Source organism: Scleropages formosus, chromosome 23 (genome assembly GCF_900964775.1).
Source record: "Scleropages formosus chromosome 23, fSclFor1.1, whole genome shotgun sequence".
NCBI lineage: Eukaryota > Metazoa > Chordata > Actinopteri > Osteoglossiformes > Osteoglossidae > Scleropages > Scleropages formosus.
The window spans coordinates 1,458,165-1,476,101 of NC_041828.1; the positions used below are offsets into that span (position 1 = coordinate 1,458,165).

The 17,937-nt window shown below is 49.8% G+C and overlaps 1 protein-coding gene across 2 annotated transcripts; it reads left to right on the top strand.

Moving 5' to 3' along the window:
- Positions 1-409: 409 nt before the first annotated feature.
- On the top strand, positions 410-15,682 carry kiaa0319l (KIAA0319-like ortholog). 2 transcript variants are annotated; one of them, XM_029248166.1, is made up of 23 exons: positions 410-757; positions 1,079-1,338; positions 3,693-3,824; positions 4,648-5,012; positions 5,229-5,261; positions 5,358-5,463; positions 5,688-5,786; positions 5,913-6,010; positions 6,216-6,303; positions 8,709-8,801; positions 9,296-9,428; positions 9,579-9,807; positions 9,927-10,050; positions 10,165-10,297; positions 10,463-10,611; positions 10,913-11,064; positions 11,507-11,645; positions 13,148-13,307; positions 13,397-13,539; positions 13,654-13,776; positions 13,866-13,956; positions 14,136-14,224; positions 14,321-15,682. In XM_029248166.1, exons 3-23 carry the CDS (start codon positions 3,713-3,715, stop codon positions 14,515-14,517), a joined length of 2,856 nt encoding a protein of 951 aa, XP_029103999.1. In that variant the 5' UTR covers positions 410-757; positions 1,079-1,338; positions 3,693-3,712; the 3' UTR covers positions 14,518-15,682. The 2 variants fall into 2 exon arrangements, with proteins under 2 accessions (XP_029103999.1, XP_018603405.1); XM_018747889.2 differs by having other exon boundaries at positions 5,229-5,463.
- The last annotated feature ends 2,255 nt before the right edge of the window (positions 15,683-17,937 follow it).

Genomic DNA, 17,937 nt, shown 5'->3' on the forward strand with positions numbered 1-17,937 from the left:
TCCTTCACTTGTTGAGCATGGGCAAAAAAAACAGCTAGGCAATCATCCAATCATGAAATAGATGCTGTCAAGGTAGTGTGAGCAAAAGTGAACCAATCGTCTTTGGCTCCAGACAGAAATTAGCCAATCAAATTACAATTTCTTACGGCACCAACTAAGACGACATCTTATATGGCGCACCAAAAATCCTCCATCATTATGAGTGGCAAAAAGAAGTCAACACGAGGGATCTAAGTAGAAATTACAACATTATGTCACGTACTGTCCAAAAGGCATGCTTTAATAGGCATTATTCTTCATCTGTCGTTTCCAAAAACATGTTTCTCTAGTTTGTCTTTGACTGATGAACAAGTCCGTTGCGGGGCGGAAGAGCGCTCTGTTCTCTGCAACACGATGGAATGCACTTCCGGGTTAAAGTGTAAGTCCCGTCAGACTGTGACCCAGATAGTGAGTGTGGTGAGGGGGCAAAGCGTAGCGAGCCGGGCCGAGGCGGCAAACGGAGAACTTGTTAGCCCTCGGCAGGCGAGTCAGTCCTCGTTGGAAGTGTGACACGGGCAGAAACGGGCCGGGGGCGGCAGTCGAGGACTGGGAGACAGCCAGCAGCAGTCGCCGGCGGAACGAACAGCTGTGTGTTGTTGCAATGTTGGAGAGAGAGGCTGACTGAGCCCGCGCTGTGCGAACACACACGGACACAGTGTGACAGCAACACAGAGACGCGAAAAGGCGGCGGTGACAGCATCTACTACTACTAGCCGCGGTAAGTAAATACGTGTCTAAGGAAAGGAAGATGATCTGACTCAGGGCTAAGTGTGCATTAATAATGATTATTTCCTGTTATTGTTGCTTTGTGGTTCCGTTTCCGGACAGACTGTGCTGTACATTGAAGTTCTGCTTGGGTTTGAACCAATTGAACGTCGTCTTCAGCTTTAAAATAATACTGAAGATTGTGCAGTGCTGTGTGTTCTTCACAGTCGTGCGGATGTGCGCAGGCGCAGCCGTGAGCGTAGGCTCAGCGGTGTGTGTGTTGGGGGAGGGGTTGGCCTTTCTCAGTGTGTTTTGTTTTTCCTTCTATCTGCAGCGCGGCGTTCTCGCACACCTGAGCGACTCAGGAGCGGCGGTCACGTGCTCCTCGGGTACCTGTGGACACGCGACAGGACCCGCCCCCTCCACTCCACTCCATTGGAGCGTCTCGTACTTTCATTTTGCTGGAGGCGAACAGACCGGACAGAGGAGAATCACACTGGGAGAGAGAGAAGCTCTGTGTGTGTGTGTGTGTGTGTGCGCGCGCCCGCTCGCGTGTTCGGAATGCGGATGTGAAGGATGCCTCTCGTCCCACAGGTTGGTGCCCCGATTGCTTCGCTCCCGTGGCTCTTTGTGTCTCTAACAGTGTTTCTTAATCGTTACAATAAAAACTCATCGAGAGCCTAGTACACGTCCTCACCGCGCTGTGTACCGGAGTAACACCCTCAAGTACAGTACATTTCATAGTGTCCATGCTGAGCTATATGATAGACATGGTGTGGACCGATACGTCGAGGGATTCCAAAAGTGTTCACGATGAAAAGTTTATGTGTATGTATAGGGAGGTGAGGGGTGTATAATGCATGAAAATGATCGAGTGCGAGAGGCACGTGCTGAACTACCCCTCTGTGGCACCACCCCCCGGCATGTCACTGGTGGACAGTGTGAGAGTGACATTAGTTGTGTTATGACACACACGCACAACTGTCATTGCGATTGTTTTTGTATTTTCATTTTTGTCTTTATGGATGATTACAGTGTACTGTTCCTACACACATTGGGATCAGTATGGTTAAGTGTAAGTACCACGTTTTGTGTAAGTACCATGGTACAGTGCAGTGTCCCTTAAAGTGTTTGAACCACTTGTACATGGTTTCTAACTTCTCACACTGCATTGATGCCAGTATGTGTCCGGCTCAAAGGCCAGGGGGGGTTGCTCTTTCCGATCTCCCTCCACACAGGTTGTTTATTCACAGATGGGGCAGTGCCATCTCTCTGTGGTGTGTGTCTGGGACCCCCAGGGGTTTCGCTCCCCCCACTCTGTGTGCTCACCTTTCTGTGCACTATAATGTCCCGCAAACACCTAGTGGAAGCTCTTACCAAAAACATGGCTACACGCTCAATTTGTATGCAAATACCCCAGGACACCAGCCGTGTTAGCGGAGATAAGCAAGTTATCTTGTTCAGAGCTCTGGGTCAAACCGTGGTAACATTAGCTGGAGTTTGCAGCGGAACTCAGCTGCATGGTCCTATTAACTTGTCTATGCAGGTGTGTGAAAAGGGACTTTATGAAGTTTGAATTATAAAGCCCAGAAAGGGGAAGTTGTGCTGAACTAATGGGAAACAAAGTGAAGTGCTTTAGTAAAAATCAGTGACGTTCCGGGAAACACTGTGCTGCGTGACTTGGCAGACATGGATGTGCTTCTAAGAAGTAGTAATTATTTTGGCCCTTTATACGTTTTGCTCGTGGAAAAGAAGTCTGTGAGAGGGAGCAGTTTGCACACCCAAGAGAAGTATTTTTCATAACCATAAAGGCTTATGGTAAAGATGAGAGTTATGATGTGTCTGATGTGTCTTTTGTGCAGTTAATCTCTTAGTTTTACCTCACCCCTCATTCTGACATTACCCCATAACCAATCCCACAACCTGACCGTGGTGTGAGCTCTGTGACCCACCTTCTCATTTACATTTATTTGGCTCCTTTTGTTTGTTGTTTCTATTATTGTTATTATATTCCTATATTATTTCTTTCATATAGTTTGCAAGGATTAGATACTTAGACTGATTTACTCACTTTAGACAGCTGGGTAATTGTTCACTGTATCAGTCCTACTTGATCAGTTTGACCAAGGGTGCAACAGCAGGGGCTGGGATTTGAACCTGGGTTCTTGGAGTGCAAGGCAGCAGCAATCCTAAATCTTCAAAATGCCCTGAGCAATAAATAGGATCCCGGGGCTGCTTCCCGGCTCAAACCCATGTTGTTAAGGCTGCGGATGCTTTGAGCTCCTGTTTCCTGCAGCTCGTCTACAGATATGAACGTTCCCTGATTATGCTGTTTTGACCGGTATTTTCATGTTCCTTCAAAACTGAGGAGTCCTGCTGTAACGCTGAGACCTTTATGGGCTTTCGCCTCCATATGATCTACCCTGATGGACCCTTCCAGAACATTATGAACTGTTGCTGTCCTTGAAGCACCCTCCTGCAGCTTTGTTTAGGCATCACAAAGCAGTGTGTGGCGTCCGATTCCCATGCACGGCCAGCTGAAGGTCAGGGTAAACGGTGGATGTTTGAACGCTAAACTGGAGGTGGAAATATGAACCAGGAGAAGGGAGCAGATGCAGATGGTCAGGGCTCTCCACACACACAGAGCATACAGGGTCCCCCTGTAGAACAGCAAGTTTATCTCAGGAGGCCAACCAGGTGTGTGTGACCACAGACTTGTGATCCCAACTGAGAGGGATTGATATGGTGTTTCACAACGACAAACCCCCAGGAGGCCAGGTGTTTCAGGTCACCCTGACCAAAAGTGTGTTGGGGGTTCAGTTCAATACCCTAACTAGCCAATACTGTATCTCGTGTTGCAATGTATCCCACCATCTCTCCTGCTGTCATTGACCCTGAAAACCAGTGACACCTCTCTCTCATGCTTTTTGCCAAATTTTGTCTTGCAGGACTTCAGCTTCAGCGGAACATGACCGATCCCCAGCGGAACCCGACTGGTCCGAGCGCACCTCACTCGCCGCACTTGGGCCGGCTTGTCCTGCTATCGCTGAGCTGCGTTCTTTGCTTCCTCTCACCTGCCCGTGAGTCACACTGGGCTCCATCTTTTGGTTTTATTAGAGAGAGAGAGAGAGAGAGAGAGAGAGAGAGAGAGATCTATCATAGCCCACTGGAAACGGCAGCACTTCCACGTGGAGGTGTCCCTTGCTAGAATGTCCGTTGTCTGTGTGTGTTTCCATGGGTGTGTCTTTCTTTATTTGAGTTTATCTGTGGTTTTGTATGTTTGTGTTCGACATTATTGCTGTGCTTTGTGTGTGTGTCTGGGTGTGTTTCAGTGTATCCTCAGTAGCTGGGGGGGCAGTGGACTTTGCCTGGGCTCTGAGGGGGACAAGGGGGGTTCTGTTTGGACTGTTGCGGAGGCCCAGGAGGGAGCTGTAAGAGTTTCACTGTGGTGTAATGACCCCCCTTGGCTTGTCCGTAACTACGGCGACCATGTCCAGGGGAAAATGGATGCAATTGTGTGTGCAGACATTTAATGCCTGTAATCGCGCTGACTCCGAGCAGTCTGACATTACCATTGTACCCCTTTGAGGTGCCTTTTGTGGGAGTAAGTCGAGGGTCCGACGATCAGATCTCAGGGTTTCCGCTTTGCTGAGCGTAAACGTCATCTATTCCGTTCGGTTTTGTTAAGCAACAGTTGAAAGCTGTGTCTGTGGATCCCTCTTTTTGATTTCAGACTTGTGCTGCTGAATGTGTGTAGAAGAAGCAGGGAGTGTGTGTGTGTGTGTGTGTGTGTGTGTGTGTGTGTGTGTGTGGCTGTCTTCTGTGTGCTGGTATGTCAACCTTGTTGGGCAGTTAATTGGAAAACTAGTGTACAAACCTCCAAACTGTATGCTCCCTCTGCAGAGGTGAATGCCGGACTATGCAGAGTGTCAGGTGGGGTGCTTGGGATTCACTGGAGCAGTGTGATCGGGCTGGGCTGGCGCCCCCTGGCGGATGGGAGGAGTAGCACTCAGTGCTGGGAGGCTTGCTGCCTGGACCCTGCGTGCAGCGCCGTGTGGAGCCTGGGGAGGCGCTGCGTGCTTCTGAGTTGCTCTGACCCTCGGGGGTGCAGTGTCACTGCTCTCCCTGAGTCAGACCTGCCCTCCCAAGGGCTGCTGCAGCAGGTGGTGGAGAAGGGTCTGGTGAAGAGGAGAGTGCGTGCAGCAGGGGTGCAGGACCTGGAGAACACCACTACCCACCAGCCTGCAAGTGCTGCTCTGCCCAACTCTGTGAGTGAACTTTTTGTGTTCTTTAGTGAGGATGTTTTGGGCATGTTTTACACAGAGCACATCCTGGTTTCAGGGAAAGGGTGTGTGTGTGTGTGTGTGTGTGTGTGTGTGTGTGTGTGTGAGAGTGAGTGAGTGAGTGTATGTATTGTATCTCTGTGTAACAACATTGGAGCGTGTGTACAGTATCTCTGACAGTACTTTAACCTCGTTTCCAAGGACACCGCCAACCACTCCTCCTCATGGACCACGGTCAGTGGTGCAACCCCCTCTCAAGCAGCTAACAGGACTCATAGCCTGATGACCAATGGTAGCAAGGAGTTGTTGACCTCCCTTCCTGCTCATCAGAACTCCACCCAGTTGGAAGAAACCTCAGCTAGTAAGACATCCAACGGCAGCGTAGCATTGCTAACCACAATCCCCACTGTGGCTCCCACCTCTCCTACTGTGGCAAGTAAGTGAGCTGGTTCAGCATGAGGACGACGTGTCCGTTCTTAGTGCGGGGTCTGGACCTGGGTTTGTTTGGTCGTTCTTCTGTCGTTACAAAAACGATTCGGTTGAATATGAATTTGCTAGAGGGTCTGAACCTGGGTCCCAAGTCCAATCTGCCTGCAGCATTGTCGTGTGACACTTGTTTGACCTCTGACCCTGGGCTGGGTGCTTTGGGCTCCCTTGCAGTGCGGGAGCTCGTAGTGTCGGCGGGCCAAAGTGTGGAGGTGACATTGCCACGGAATGAGGTGGAGCTCAATGCCTACGTCCTGCCAGCACCTCCTGAAGGTAGTTTGCAACATCCATTCTATCCACGCCATACATGACCTCTGTTTTGCAGGCAAACCCACCCACAGACAAACACAAAGCGTGCTCTGCATTCTGCGGCTGTGCTGTGACTGTGCTCTATCGCAGGTCTGCATTACACCTTTGATTGGCGCTTGAAGACTCACCCCCAGGACTACAGCGGAGAGATGGAGGGCAAGCACAGCAAGACCCTCAAACTGAGCAAGGTAGGGGGCCCTCCACCGCTCATAGAGGGTACAGAAAGAGTTGGAAATACCCTGCATGCTGTGGCATTATGTGTTCCGGTGTCAGTTTATGTCGGTGGGGTCATGGTGGTCTGACTGTATTGTTATGACAGAGGGTGCTGGTGATTGGCAGCTGCTGCAGGACTCTTCTGATGACCACATGTCGTCTTCACTCTTTGTCCCTCAGCTCACTGTCGGATTTTATGAGTTCGAAGTGCTGGTGGATGGTGAGGGGGCACATGGAGAAGGCTACGTTAATGTGACTGTAAAACCAGGTAATTGACCAGGGCACAGTCTTTACATTACAGTACATCACATTGAAAGGTTTTTGCTGCAGTTTCACGGTGGTCCTGTAAGTGTCCATTAATTTTCTTTTTGTTGTTTTTTGTTGCAGTAATTTTTATTTGCTAATTACGAGATAGGTCAGCTGAAACTAAAACTAAATTACTCAGTTCCATATTACAGCAACTGTTGTGTAACGACACCATCTGTGTGAAAGCAAGGGCGTCCATCAAAGGAGACCAGTGCTGTTATATGAGATCTGGTGTCCATCTTGTGTTCTACGAGGTATTATGTTCCCAAATTTCTTACACTGAAGTTGTGACACCCAGAGCATGTAGTACAACTGCCATCAAGACATAAATGCTTCCGCTGCAGTGTTTCAGTGTCTCCATAGACCTCTGTAACTGCCAGGCTAACGTTATCTCAGCCTGCGCCTCCCACTTCTCACTTGATCTCCTGGCCCTGACAGAATCTTGGAACATTCTGGACAATACACCCAGTCCTGCAGTCCTCTCCATCAACTACTACTCCTGCACCACTTACCCTCTGACAGAGGTGGAGGCTCAGTCCTGCTAATCTTGGCCCAGTGGGAATATTCTGATCTTCCTCTCCAAGTGCCTGATCTGTCCTACTTTGAATTCTATGCTCTATCTGACTGCCCTGACCTTATTCTCTGTGGTCATTCATGGCTGATTCCTGGATGACTTTGTTATCTTCTTGAGGTCTCTCCCTGTGGACAGAAATCCACTGATCCTCCTGGGTGACTTCAACATTCACACAACCAGCCTTCTGTCACTCTTGCAATCCCTTGACCTCTATGTGTCTACAGCACTTGTCTGTCAACCATCAGCTTCTACTCTCTCCTCTTTGACAGCTCATGTTCAGAGGAACAGCACTGAAATGGTTTGATTTCCACCTATCAGGTCTGTCTTACCAGGGGGTCTATTGTGGTTCCTGGTCATCCCCTTAGCCTCTCTTAACTGGTGTTCAACAGGGCTCAGTGCTGGGTTCCCTACTCTATTACATGTAGAAGTCTTCCCACCACTCTGTTGCCTCCTGTGGATTCTCCCATTACTGCTTTACCCCTGTTCCTCCTGCCGCTACAGATATATCCTCATGTATCACTGCCTGCTTCGCAGACATCTGTTTGATTGATCGCCATCTGCAACTGAACCCCTCCAAAACTGAGGTATTTCACCTCCCAGCTGGTCTGTCCTCCTGTCAGAAACGGTCTTATCAAGCTGGATGACTCGCTCGTTTCATCTTTATCACTTGAGAGCCTGAGAGTAATAATCGACTTGCTTCTCTGCTTCCCTCGACACATTGATGCCGTAACCAGGTCCTGCAGGTACATTCTGCATAACACCTGCAGGATCTCTCCTTATCTCAAGACTGCACAACTTCTGGTCCAGGCCACGGTGATACCCCACCTGGACTACTACAATAACTCTTCTGTCAGGTCTTCTGGACTCGGCGATCAAACTTCTTCAACTGATAACGAACGCTGCTGTACAAGTTGTTTGACCTGCCAAAGCATTCTCGTGTATCTCCCCTCGTCATCTCTCTCCATCGGCTTCCTGTAGCTGCCCAAATCAAATTCAAGACCTTGGTTGTAGTCTACAGGACCATTTGTGGATCTGCTCTTTGATACCTACAAGGCCTGATCTCTCGGTATGCCCCAGCCAGACTTCTTTTCAAAATCAAAAACCTGTAGGTTTTTGGTTCTTTCTCCAATTGGGTTTAATGACCTCTCACTCAGAACTGCTGAACCACACACACACACACGTACTCGTGCGCTGTCTGAAACCGCTTGTCCCGAACCAGAGCCTAACACAGGGCGCAAGGCTGAAGGGGGACACACCGAGGATGGGACACCAGTTCATTGCAAGGCACCCCAAACCGGACTCGGTTTCAGACCCGCCAGAGAGCAGGACCCGGCCAAGCCCGCTGCGCCACTGCACCCCTCCATACACCTGAACCAGCATTCAAAAAACATCTTGAACATCTCATTCAGACTGACTTCTCTCTGGATCTCCGGTCTCCTTCGAAAACTGACGTTCTCATTTGTCACAAATACTTGTCTATTTCCGACAAACTCTCTACCCATGTGATAGTTTAAATGGTGACATCAGACAGATAGACTAAACTTTGAGAATTACATGTCTTCATCTATGCCTCTCTCTGCTAGTGACATGCACTTTTGTTCTCACTGAGTTTTACATTGCCTTGGACAAAATTATCTAAGTTAATAAATGCAAATAAATGTTTTGCTGTCAGTCCAAGTTGGACTAGTTCCTATATTTACTTGTTAATGAAGCATTCAAGCAGCGGAAGTGTGACTTCCTTTGATCACCCCTAACCCGGTGTTGCTCTGACCCTGACCCCTCCCCAATCTCAGAGCCACGGGTGAACAAGCGACCCGTCGCCGTGGTTTCCCCAAAGTTCCAGGAGATCTCCTTGCCGACCAGCTCTACAGTGATAGATGGCAGCCGTGAGTCACTTTTTTTATTTAATATACTGTCTTGGATTTGCAATGAAAACGGTTTTTAAAAAAAAAAAAAAACCAAATCACATCACTTTGTCCTTGAGCTGCATTTAAGTAGAAAATTTCTCCCCCCCCCCTCCACAAACTCCTGTTTAGTGCTGTTTCTTGACTGATTCATTTCTTAAATGTAACGTTTGCTGTCTTGTTACTGATCACCAACACTCAGGAACACAAGACATAAGCTGTAAACACTGATTTAGGGCTCTCCCACAGTACACTTCTGCTTGGGTGTATTTTACGGTCATTTCTTGGCTGCGATGGTCAGCACAAGTTGCATGTGCTCTGCTGCAACCAAGGGTTTTAGAAAATAAGGAACCACTGTGTTACTGCTTCATGCTTCGTCACAGAGAACGACAGTGGATGTTTGTCTCCTCTACTCATTGTCGTTTCGTGTTTGTGCCCGTCTCTTCCCTGTCCCCCCACCCCCCGCAACTCCACAGAGAGTACAGATGATGACAAGATTGTGTCGTGGCACTGGGAGGAGGTGAAGGGGCCGCTGAGGGAGGAGAAGGTCTCTGCTGACACGGTGCTCCTCACGCTCACCAACCTGGTCCCTGGAAACTATACCTTCAGGTGGCGCTGTACCCTCTGTCTGCCCTGCGGAGTGCATTTGCAACCTGTTCTGTGGAACTGCGGCTTTTAACTCCCTTTGCATCCAGCGCAGCATTAATTCGCATGAGTCATTGTGTTCTAATCTCTGTGTTTCCCCCTTCCACATACCAGTCTGACGGTGACCGATTCTGATGGCGCCCAGAATTCAACCCAGGCAACGCTTCTGGTGAACAAAGCCATGGACTACCGTCCCGTGGCCAACGCCGGGCCCAACCAGGTCATCACTCTGCCAAGGAACTCAATCACTCTGTACGGCAACCAGAGCACCGATGACCACGAGCCTCTGGCCTATGAGTGGTCCCTCAGCCCTGAGAGCAAGGGAAAGGTGGTAGAGATGCAGGTGAGGAGGGGAAGCCTGTGTGTGTTTGTGTGTCGGATTGTTTGTCTTGTGAACAGGCACATTGTGGCCTCAGTTAGCGTGATGCCCTGAAAGCATGCCCCCACTCCCCTTCTTACCAGGGTGTGCGGACCCCCACCCTGCAGCTGTCCGCCATGCAGGAGGGAGACTATACTTTCCAGCTCACGGTCACCGACTCGGCTGGTCAGCAGGACACAGCGCAGGTCACGGTCATTGTGCAGCCTGGTGAGTCTTCAGTCAGCGATGGGTTGTGAGTGCTGACAGTCTCAGGACCAAGGTAAATTGAGTGGGGATATATCCCAGCTGATGGCACTTCTTATGTTGTGTCCCCCCCCCCAGAGAACAACAAGCCCCCTGTGGCAGATGCCGGGCCTGAGAAGGAGCTCACGCTGCCAGTTGACCGAACCACGCTAGACGGTACCAAGAGCAGTGATGACCAGCGCATCTCCACATACCACTGGAGCCAGAGCAAGTCAGTGTTCTGTTCCGTGCCCCCTCCCTCGAGTCCGAGCTGTTCGCCTCTGTCCCCTTAGACTGTGGGCTCTACCATTATGGCTCAGTCTTTTACCTTTGCGGCTCTTCTGCTTGGTCAGTGCATGCAGCGTTGACACCGCTACCATTTCCGTGTTCTTTGCAGGGGCCCAGAGGGTGTTAAAATCGAGAATGCGGACAGTGCAGTTGCCATGGTGACGGGTTTGCGAAGCGGAGAATACGAGTTCAGCTTGACGGTGACCGATGAGAGGAAGCTACAGAGCACAGACACAGTGAGGGTCATCGTCAAAGAGGGTAACGGCCGCGTTGGACTGTCGAACCACCTCGGTTTCCCCCTTTGTGTGTTTTACATTTATTCATTTAGCTGACACTTTTCTCCAAAGCGACTTACAATGTTAAACTACTGACACTTACTTAGAGCTGTGTAATTTTACTAGAACAATTTAGGGTAAGTACTGTGCTCAGGGGTACTACAGCCAGAGCTGGGGGTTGAACCCATGACCTTTGTATCCAAAGGAAGTAGCTCTAACCACTACACTACCAGCTGTGTTTGTGTGTGAGACAGGGACAGTCACTTCTTGAGTCTCCCCCACAGAGGTGGACCAGGCTCCGGTGGCTCGAGTCGTGTCCAGCCCGCCCATCTCCCTCCCCAATCGCACCGCTGTGCTGGATGGCTCCCGCTCAACCGACGACAAGGGCCCCGTGAGCTACCTGTGGACCCGTGATGAGAGCAGCCCTGCCGCTGGGGTATGAGCACACAACCCGCCTTCACAAGTGCTTGTGTTACACTTATTAGTTTCACTCGGGAACAGCGGTCTGAGTTGTGTCACAGAGCCACTCTGCACAGAGCAGCTGCTAGTGTTACAGTTATGAGCTCCCCCAGGGAAACATGGCTGGGAAGGGAACACAAAGCACGGGAAAAGCAAGCCCAGGCTGCAAGCGTTAGCTGTGTTGTTCCAGGGTCTGTCCCCAGCAGAATTCCGCTTATTAGCTCCCCAAGGAGGACAAACTCTTTTCTAACTACTTATTATTTCACTCCGTCATGGTGTCCTCGGGCTCTTCTGCGGATCTCGGATGTGGGGGGGCCTTTCTCCAGCTGCGCTGCATTTCTTGGGCTCCCCCAGGGGGTTCTGGCTTCTCGCTCATTGTTACTGTAGATTTGAAGTGTGTCCGAACCCTGCTGTTGCAGGATGTGCTGAACAACTCCGACCACCAGGCGGTGCTGCTGCTCAGTAACCTGGTGCCGGGGAAGTACAGCTTCACACTCACGGTGGTGGACAGCAAAGGCCAGAGCAATTCCGACAGGGGGAGCGTGGAGGTGCGGCCAGGTGAGTGTGTGTGCCCCTCTCTCATGTTTATGAGCACGTACCCATGCAGGAATGCCCCTGCGAGTGCACACTGACCTCGAGAACCTGGGCCACCTGAGTGTTGAAGTTCACAGGCTTCTTAGTTTACAAACATTTGGGAGTGGAAGTCTCTTTGTAACTTAACACCAAAGTCAAAGTACTTCAACTCTGAAAACTCCCACTGAACACTGATTTATTGATTCATCCCATAAATGTGTCACTGATCACCAACACCCATGAACACCAGACAGGAGCTGTTATCACTGTGGAAGTGACTCGAATAAGTGTGGTCTCGCACTATTCTTCTGTTTGAGTTTTACTGCCATATATTGGCTCGGCAGGTGAATGCAGGTCACCTTCAGTCTGTATATGTTTACATTACGTTACATTTAGAAAATGGATAAGTGAAAACGCACGCACATTGCCTGAAGCTGCTTGTCCCGAGCGGGGTTGCAGCAAGGTGGAGCCTAACCCGACAACACAGGTTGTAAGGCTGGAAGGGGAGGGGACACACCTAGGACGGGACGCCAGTCCATCACAAGGCACCCCCAAGTAGGACTTGAACCCCAGACCTGCCAGACAGTGGGACCTGGCCAAACCTGCTGTGCCACCATGCCCCCCTTAAGTGAAAACATTGCAGGTAAAAATAAATACCCCAGAGAATGTTTGCATCTCTGAAAATTCGTAATGTGAGGAGGCTCCTGGTTACCTGTGTGCTGAATTATACAAAAGCCAATCCCAAGTGTCATAGCAGGGTTGGAGCTCTGGCTGCAGGTTATACCTCTAGAAAAGCACCTCCTATAGTTCCTTTCAGAGGCACCTCTCTAGTGATGAGGGGTAGCTGGCAGTGGAGTGGTTAGAGCTGCTGCCTTTGGATGCAAAGGTCTTAGGTTTGAATCCCACCTCTAGCTGTAGTACACTTGAGGAAGAAACTTACCCATAATTGCTCCAGCAAAATTACCCAGCTGTATGAATGGTAAATAATTGTAAGTACCCTACAATTTGTTCACTTTTCTCCAAAGTGACCAAGTGTAAATGTCATTGCTCCAGTAAAATGCCTGTTTTGTGAGCAATACAAATGTCTGCAAAGTTATTTGCAAAGTAAATTTGCCAAGGCTTATCGTATCATGGATTTACATGTTGGGGAGGTTTTGCTCCCTTAATTAATGCAAACCCATTGAAATATACATCCCAACGACAATGGGAGTTTTCTAGATGTTCTAAAACATTCTTGACTGTTTGCGGAGTGGTGGACAGATTGACACAGCTCTTCACTCACGTGTAACAGATACGTCTTTGGGATCACTAGTAAGTCAGGACCATTAGAGCAAAACAGGAATGGTCACCATGTGCATTTAAACTGGGACTTAATGAACACTTTGTTCCTTATTTTTTTTCTTTTGCATGATGAAATGCTGCTTGATACTTTGCTACCCATCACATAAACGCATCAACACGGACACTGTGTCCGTCCCTCCAATCAGATGCATTTGAGCGAGACCTGGTGGAGCTCATCCTGGAGGTGGCGGTGTCACAGGTGTCCCACCGCCAGAGGGACATGCTGCTCCGACAAGTGGGCGTCCTTCTCGGCGTGCTTGACAGCGACATCACTGTCCGGGAGGTCAGCGCCTTCAACGAACACAGGTCAGCGGTCAAGGCTGTGTGTGCAAGTGTATGTCTGTGTGTATTCCCATGTGTTTTGTTGCGCTCTCACTGTTTGTTTTTTACGTCAGCACCCGTATCGTGTTTCTGGTATCTGGGGGTCCAGGGCGCCCCCCTCTGCCTGGGCACAGTGTTGCTGTGGAGCTGCGCAACAAACTGCGCAAACAGAAGAACGACTTCCTTATTTTTAAGGCCAGACGAGTGGACACTGTCAGTGAGTAATTATGCCGTACCTCCTGATTGCTGGAACAACATGGCCCCTCCCCTTTTTCCTGCTCCCAGTCCTGACATGGCCCCTGCTCCACTGACCCTGTCCTTGTTTCCACAGTCTGCCAGCTGAACTGCTCTAGTCACGGCGAGTGCGACTCGTTCACACGGCGCTGCGTCTGTCACCCCTTCTGGATGGAGAACTTCCTCCGCGTGCAGCTGGGAGACGCCGAGAGCAACTGTGGTGAGGAGGCGAAATGCAGTACCCAGCTTGTCACCATTTGCCTGTTGTCCACCAGCAGCTTGCTTAACAATCCCCCCCGTGTCTTTCAGAGTGGAGCATCCTTTATGTAACTATCACATCCTTCACGATTGTGGTTGCCGTGGCGATGCTCGTCTGGGGGGTGGTGTGTTGCTGCCGCAGGTGAGACCTGATCCGCTCTGCCGGGGTTTTTCTTGTGTTGTTTTGTACGTGTTTGCGTGGTGCGTAATTGTTTGATGGCTTTTTTTCTTAAGTGACTTAATTGGATGTTTTCAGCAGTAAGAACATGAGTGCATATGTCAGGCTGTTAAAAATAGCTTGTGTGTGTATGTCTTGAGCAGGCGTAAAAGTCGCATGCGCAGAAAGAGCCGCTACAAGATGCTGGAAGCCGATGAGCAGGACAGCCTGGAACTGCAGGTTCCCCGAGCAAGTATGACAAACACTGACACACACACACACACACACACACACACACACACACTCTCTCCATATCTGTCTCTCAAACCCACTCCCATTCCTCCATCAGGCCGCCTCAAGCCCGTTCCCGCCCCCACCTCGTCCTCACTCATGCGCTCTGACTCGGACCTGGACAGTGACGATGGGCGTGATGGCCCCCCCTGGACGGAGCGGGAGAGGGGTCAGCTACTGAGACCCCAGAACGGGGCCCTCCGCAACGGACAGGGTCCCCTGAGGCCCAAAAAGCAGAGGGAGGAGTTGCTATAGCGACCATGACGTGGGGAATGGAGGGGTAGGGTTTGGCTGCCCCCCCCAACCCCGCCCGCCATGCTGCTGGACTCGTGTCACAGGCATGACACTCAGACACATGAGCTGTAAAAGGAGGGGTTCTAACCCCTGCCACAGACCACTTCCTACTGCACCCCCACTGAGCCAAGAGAGACATGGACCCCCCCCACCCACCCACCCAGGGGCTGGCAAAACCACTCCCTGGCCCTGTGAATGTGCCACCTCTGCCCCACAAATGTTGAGAATGTACTTCCCCCTCCCGGTCCCCCACCCCTGAGCGTGCACCGGTCGGGCTCACCGTGAACCTTGGAGCCAGAAGACTCGACCTGTGTGTGTGTGTGTGTGTGTATGTGTGTGTGTGTGTGTGTGTGTGTGTGTGTGTGTGTGTGTGTGTTTTTGATGCATTTTTCAGTTCAGCATGTGCATCAATCAAGAGAGGCCGTGCAGCACTGTGTATGTTGCCGTAGTAACATGAGGACACAGGAAGTGTGCTTGGGCCTGAACTGGACAACACACTGGACACTTGGAAATGGGACACTTGACGTGTCTTCGACCTGGAAGACCACTTTGTCTGTTGTCCTTTTAAACTGCGTTTTATTCTCATGCACTTTGTCACTGGTACCTGTTTGTCACCACACACACTACTGAGACTGACTGCTGCGGCGGCGACCCCTGCTGTCTGTGTCTCCAGGTTTACCAGGGTGCAACGCACATGCCCAGCGCCTGCACGCTGTGTGTCGGCTCACTGTAGTGGTTTGTGGGCTAGCATTAGCGTCACCTTTAGTGGGAGCAGTAGCATCCCACCTCTTCCCCCTGCTGGCCGACACTAGTGCAAGAAAGTCTGTCTCTGCTGTTGACTGTGATTTACTTCTTTCTGTACTACTTAAAGGGATGGCCCTGACTGTAGAGCTATACTTGACGCCTTTGTGGCCCTGTGGACCCCGGCTGGGCTCTGAGCTGCTCCCATTTGTCCATGTCCATCTGTTGATGGGGGTGGCATGACCCATGCAGTGCACTCCTTTTTCTGGCATTCTGGGAAATGGAGTCCATTGGTGTGGCAGTCAAGGGAAGCAGTAATATGAAGGGATTGTTTGTTTTGATTGTTCACTTTTTGCTTTAGTTGAAGGATTTTTTTTTTTTTTTTTTTTTTTTTTTTTTTTTTCCTCCTCCACATTCTCTGACTGGACCTGGTTAAACTGGATTCTCTGTAAATTAAAGAGAATATTTAAATCTGACTCCACTTGGTTTAATTTGCATCACTGACAAGTTTTATATTTTCAGTATAAACCCCTTTTGGAGGAAGAGAGAATCTGTGGCGACCTTGGGTGTGTTTGTCCAGCGCCAATTTCCACCTTCATTTGTTGTTTCACTATGGTTTACGTAAATATGTCCCGCATTTGTGTGTTCAGTCTCCACAGGCTTGTGCTGAACAGATTCGTAAAGCACGTAGCAGTAGCTCCTTACTGCTTTCATAAGCATTTTTAGTGTGCTTTGCTTCTTTAGCTCATGTCCCTAGCTGCATGAGTTACTGAAACTTTAATTCTGCTGAATTTTTTTTTTTTTTTTTTTTTTAAAAAACATGTGTATGACACTTTTGTCCAATTTGACTGTCAGTAAACTTTATAGCAATCCACATTTAGAGAAGAGTATTCCTACTATATCTATTACAGGGAGGAGATTGGAATGTAGGAGCTTCCATTTACACAGTGAGAGCTTTAGCCACTACACCACCAACTGCTCCAGGATAAAGTGCATAGGGTAGCTATGGCATGTGGGTCAACATGATTGGTAGGATGTGTTTGATAAACTGAAAGGAAAGTGGCTACATGGACTGTTTCACACTTCTGCACTTGCATCTGGGCTGTTTGGTGCCCTTTGCTGTCTTTCAAACACTTGCTATGGATCGATGGCAGACTGCAGCATTAATAGCACAGCTGTTGACTGTTTCCCTTCCCCTGGGAGCATGTGTTTGGAGAACTCTCTCCTGCCTCTCTCCTTTGCACTGGTCATGCGTGCACCACCTTCTGTGTCCTCCAAGTCCAGTGCAATGGCCAGATGGCCCTGGGTTTGAGATTAGTCTGACACACTTCCCGGTCATGTCCAGTGTAGCTCGTTGGAGCAGGTCCATCGGGGTATTTCAGCACAAATCCACAGAATGTTTTGAAATTTGTAGAAAACGTGCACGGCGGAAATGACAACTGCCCCCCCTCGGTGTGTGTAAGTGTGTAATAGCTGCCAGGGGGCAGAAACTCACATGCCACAGCTGTTTCAACATGCACAGCTAAACTAATTTTTACCCTCATCCTAACCATCACCCACATCTTCAGTCTCTCACCCTTGTCCTCACAGTCTCATGTAATGGCCTGTATGTACATCTTTATTAAATTTTCAACCAGAATATTTAAGGGTAACAATACCGGCCGAGTCACCCTGTAACACATTTATACAAGCACTTGACCTCTTCGCTTTCAGACATCGCTGAGCTGCAGCACTCTCCTCTCTTCTCAATCCCTCTTTATTCCCTATGATGCCCAGAGCCTCCTTTAACCTCCCAAAACCCTTTAGGCTGCAGGGAGCTCATTAGCTGCAGGTAAAGCTGGTTCTTCCCCTTCTCAGCAAGGCTGACAAAGGCCTCCTTTGTTGATAATCTTTTGCTCCACTTCTTTGGACAGTAACATGTCCTTAGGGACCCTGAACGGTGATGCAGGCTGTGCACAATCAGACCCAGATGTCCAATTTAAAGAGCAGGTGAGGTGATGTACCGTAATATGGGAAGCAGAAGCTGAGACTGAGCTGATCCAGCATGTGCTGAGGACCACACTTGGGTACCCCGGTGAAGAGTTCTGGTTACTGTGTTCTTTCCAGGAAGCAAAGCACTTTTACCATCTGTTAATCACTTCCTGCTCCAGTGGACCACAGGTGCAACAGTTTTGAAGTCCACTGCATTAATGGGATTGGGCAACTTAAACCATTTAGTCTGAGAGAGCAGACCATGCACACGCTTCTGAGCCGTTGTCTTGTTTGCGTTACTATGGTGCTTGTGGACAAACGGGCCGGCGGAAACCGGCAGGGTGTTCCTTGTGACTGAACCAGGATTCTCCTCAAGACACATGAAGGGTGACACACGTTTGGGAGCCTTAGAAAGAAGCCCTGTTGCCTATTAGGGCCACGTGTGGGTCGTACTGGGCAGGTCATGGGTTCCTCCTTCAGTGCCTGGATACAGCCTCAGTGGTTATAGTTTCCTTTGTGCTCAAAGGTCTCACATTAAGAATCTCGCTCCACCGGCAGTGCCCTCGACCAAAATGCTGAGCCTCAGTTGATAAAGTACACGTTTAAACAGCTCTAGAAGTGGGTCGATCAGCGCAAGTAGTCCTGGGTAAATCGTATGTGACGTCGGGC